This window comes from Salvia hispanica, unplaced genomic scaffold, assembly GCF_023119035.1.
Source record: "Salvia hispanica cultivar TCC Black 2014 unplaced genomic scaffold, UniMelb_Shisp_WGS_1.0 HiC_scaffold_513, whole genome shotgun sequence".
NCBI lineage: Eukaryota > Viridiplantae > Streptophyta > Magnoliopsida > Lamiales > Lamiaceae > Salvia > Salvia hispanica.
In genome coordinates, this window is record NW_025952260.1 from 69,858 (window position 1) to 72,825 (window position 2,968).

At 29.5% G+C, this 2,968-nt stretch overlaps 1 protein-coding gene across 1 annotated transcript; it reads right to left on the reverse strand.

The window, feature by feature from the left end:
* Positions 1–1,815: 1,815 nt before the first annotated feature.
* Positions 1,816–2,837, reverse strand: LOC125199466 (the record flags this gene model as incomplete). The annotated part of the gene is made up of 3 exons (XM_048097465.1): positions 1,816–2,313; positions 2,394–2,633; positions 2,717–2,837. Coding segments are annotated over 3 exons (592 nt in total), but the record flags the coding sequence as incomplete, so codon positions are not given.
* Between the last annotated feature and the right edge of the window lie 131 nt (positions 2,838–2,968).

Here is a 2,968-nt window from a genome sequence, read left to right on the forward strand (position 1 = left end):
GAATAACCCTGAAAACTCGTACAGTAGTTTTATTTTTGATGATATGATAGTGATACTTTTATCGTCACCTTTTTCTTATTTACCTTTTCTAAACTTTGGAATAATGGACCCAAAAAGAAGTAGTGTTACAAAGAAGTAAATAAAGTTATAAAGTTGTTGGGCGGGAACAAGACAACAGTGATTTTAAACAAAAACAAAATTCAAAGTTGTGGAATTGTTGTGTTCTTAATTCTTATTCCAGGTAATGTTCTCTCTCTATAGGTTAGGTCGATTATATTATACTGTTTTAATTCCAAAGAAATTGGCTCATCATTTATTATACTAGTTTTACCACCCGTGCTATGCACGGGCCAAGTAATTTTTAAAAAATAAGAAAAATATATTTAAAACAAATTAAATAAAAATAAGAAATATATAGGAAATATGTAAAAATTATTGAAAATAAAGAATAGAAACTATTTATATTTAAGCCTTCGAAATAGTCGAGATGGTGGAATCGAATTAGACTGCGTTCATATTTTTCTAATTCAATGGGGATTTTGGATTGGTTTGGGTCGAATGTTTAATATCTAATTTAAAACAAATACCCAAACAAAAATACAGATAATAATTAGAAAATGTTATATTGGCCCAATAAATTGAAAACAATACCCAAAAAAAAAATTATTAAAACCCCAAAAACGATTTTTAACTTAGGCCCAAAAATTTTTGAACCCAAGCCCAATTCTTATATAAAATACGTTATTGGGAATTAATTAAGTTTTTAAACTATAGATTAGTAATTTTTAACAACAAGGGATTAAAAAAAACCTTAATATATATATATATACACTTTTTGAAATAAAAATGTTTTTAAGAAAGCCTAGTTCAAACCATCCCCTTGGGGAAGCGCGTCTTCCTCTCATCGGGTAAGGACACCACAATCCTTTCGTACATCCCACAATAATCCATTTGAAATAAAATCTACCAAAACAACCCTAAAAATCCAAAATCGACAACGAAAAGAAATCCCTTTCTTAAAGTTCTGCCCCTCATCGGTTCAAAAATTTCGGAGAAGGGACCACGGTCAAATAATCTTTTAATATTCCAAAAAATTTGAATATAAAAATGTCGAAGATTAGGTCTATTCAAATTTATAATTGTTTTCAGGGGAATCAAAGGATTGGGTTTTGAAGATTAAATCTAGATCCAAAATATTGCAAAGTGGAAAACAATTTTTCGAGAAATGTTCAAAACACCGGGCCGAATAAATTACCCCAAACAAAGTTCATTTTTTTGATTGTTGTCAACATTGAAAGGTTTTTTAATTATTCAATCATTTTTTCATTGGAAAATAGAAAAAAAAAGGGTATCACTATTAGGTTTCAAAATTTAGCAAATTATTGAAAATATGAAGATTTTGATAAAATTTTTTGGGGATAGCCTTTTTTTGATTATTCCCGAAATGGAACTACATAACATTATCTTCAAAATGAAAGTTATATGCGTATTAAAATTTTTCAGGGTCTTAAAAAAATCTTTTTTGTTCTTGACGGGGAAAAAAATTTAAAGAAAATGAAATATCAAGAAAAGGGGGAAAATAAAAGGGGATTGGGGTTCGGAGCCTTTAAAAAACTTACTAATTTGAAGGCATAATTTTTAAGATACTTAGGATTTAAGTATGTCCTTGTCTGAATATGCTAAACCATTTTATAATTCTGTATATTTACTTTAAAAACCCTTTCTTTACACTGTCTATTAATATAACAGAAAAAGAGATAGTGAAAAACCAACACATAATATGGGATTGCAAAAATAAAGATTAAAGAGAAAGAGTGCAAAATCTTTCTCTTGATTAAACAAAAATCAGAATGCCTTATCCTACATCCCCACTGGAATGCAACAAAAAGATACAAAAGTGATGAAAAAGACATAAACCATCATTACAAAGAACTACCAAAAGAACACAGAACTGATAAGAGTTGTAAGATAGTCCACTAACAATCCACCAACTAAACCAACTAACCAAAATAGAAGTTCAGATAAGTTCAAAAAACACTTCAACTAACTTAAAACAGTTAAGAACTTAAAACATGTCTTCAATTAATCAGCACCAGATAAATCCTGAGTGTAGCTAATTGCTTCCTCATAATCATCATCTTCAATGACATTCACCTTCTTCATTTTCTTCTTGATCTTATCAGAACAGATTACTTCCTCTGCATCAAATTCATCTAACAAACATCGCTTTACACTTCCTTCACCGATGTTTTCATAACCACTTTGCTTAGTAACAGTTGAGAAATCAGGAGTGACAAATTCTTTGCTACATACCTAAAATAATAAGATAATAAGAATTTCAGATGACTAAGAAGATAAATAACAAAGCTGAGCATAATTTCTCAAAAAAATACCTCAACAATATCAGCTCCAAAGAGTAAATCAGCAAGCTTGACATCGGTATTGAGAACTTGTGAAGCAATATTCTTAGGAACATATTTCTCAACAATTTCTGGAATATTACAAATCTTGTTAACCGTATATGGATATCTACGGTAAAATTCCTTGCTATTCTTGTTTTGAATCTTAAACAAAATTTCTTTCCCCAACAAAAGCTCCTCAATTTTCTTAGGAAGATACTCCATAACAGAATTCTGGAACAGAAAAAAGAAAGACTGAGTAAAATATATTTGGATAACACTAATGAATTTAAGATATGTCACTAATTTGTAATTACCTCCATATTACTCCCTATCATGTCACTGACCCTTTTTCCAATAAGTTGAACCACTTCTCTGTCCCATAATAGAAGTGATGCATTACTTGAGTCATCAACAATGTTCACCACAAACCTAAACCTGAGAAAGAAGGGATTGAACTTAATAACTTCATTAAAATTCAAATAAACTGTAAAGAAACACAAATCTTCAGAATTAAAAATGAGAAGATGAATAATACCTTTTCACAGCAACATCAAAGTTCTTAATAC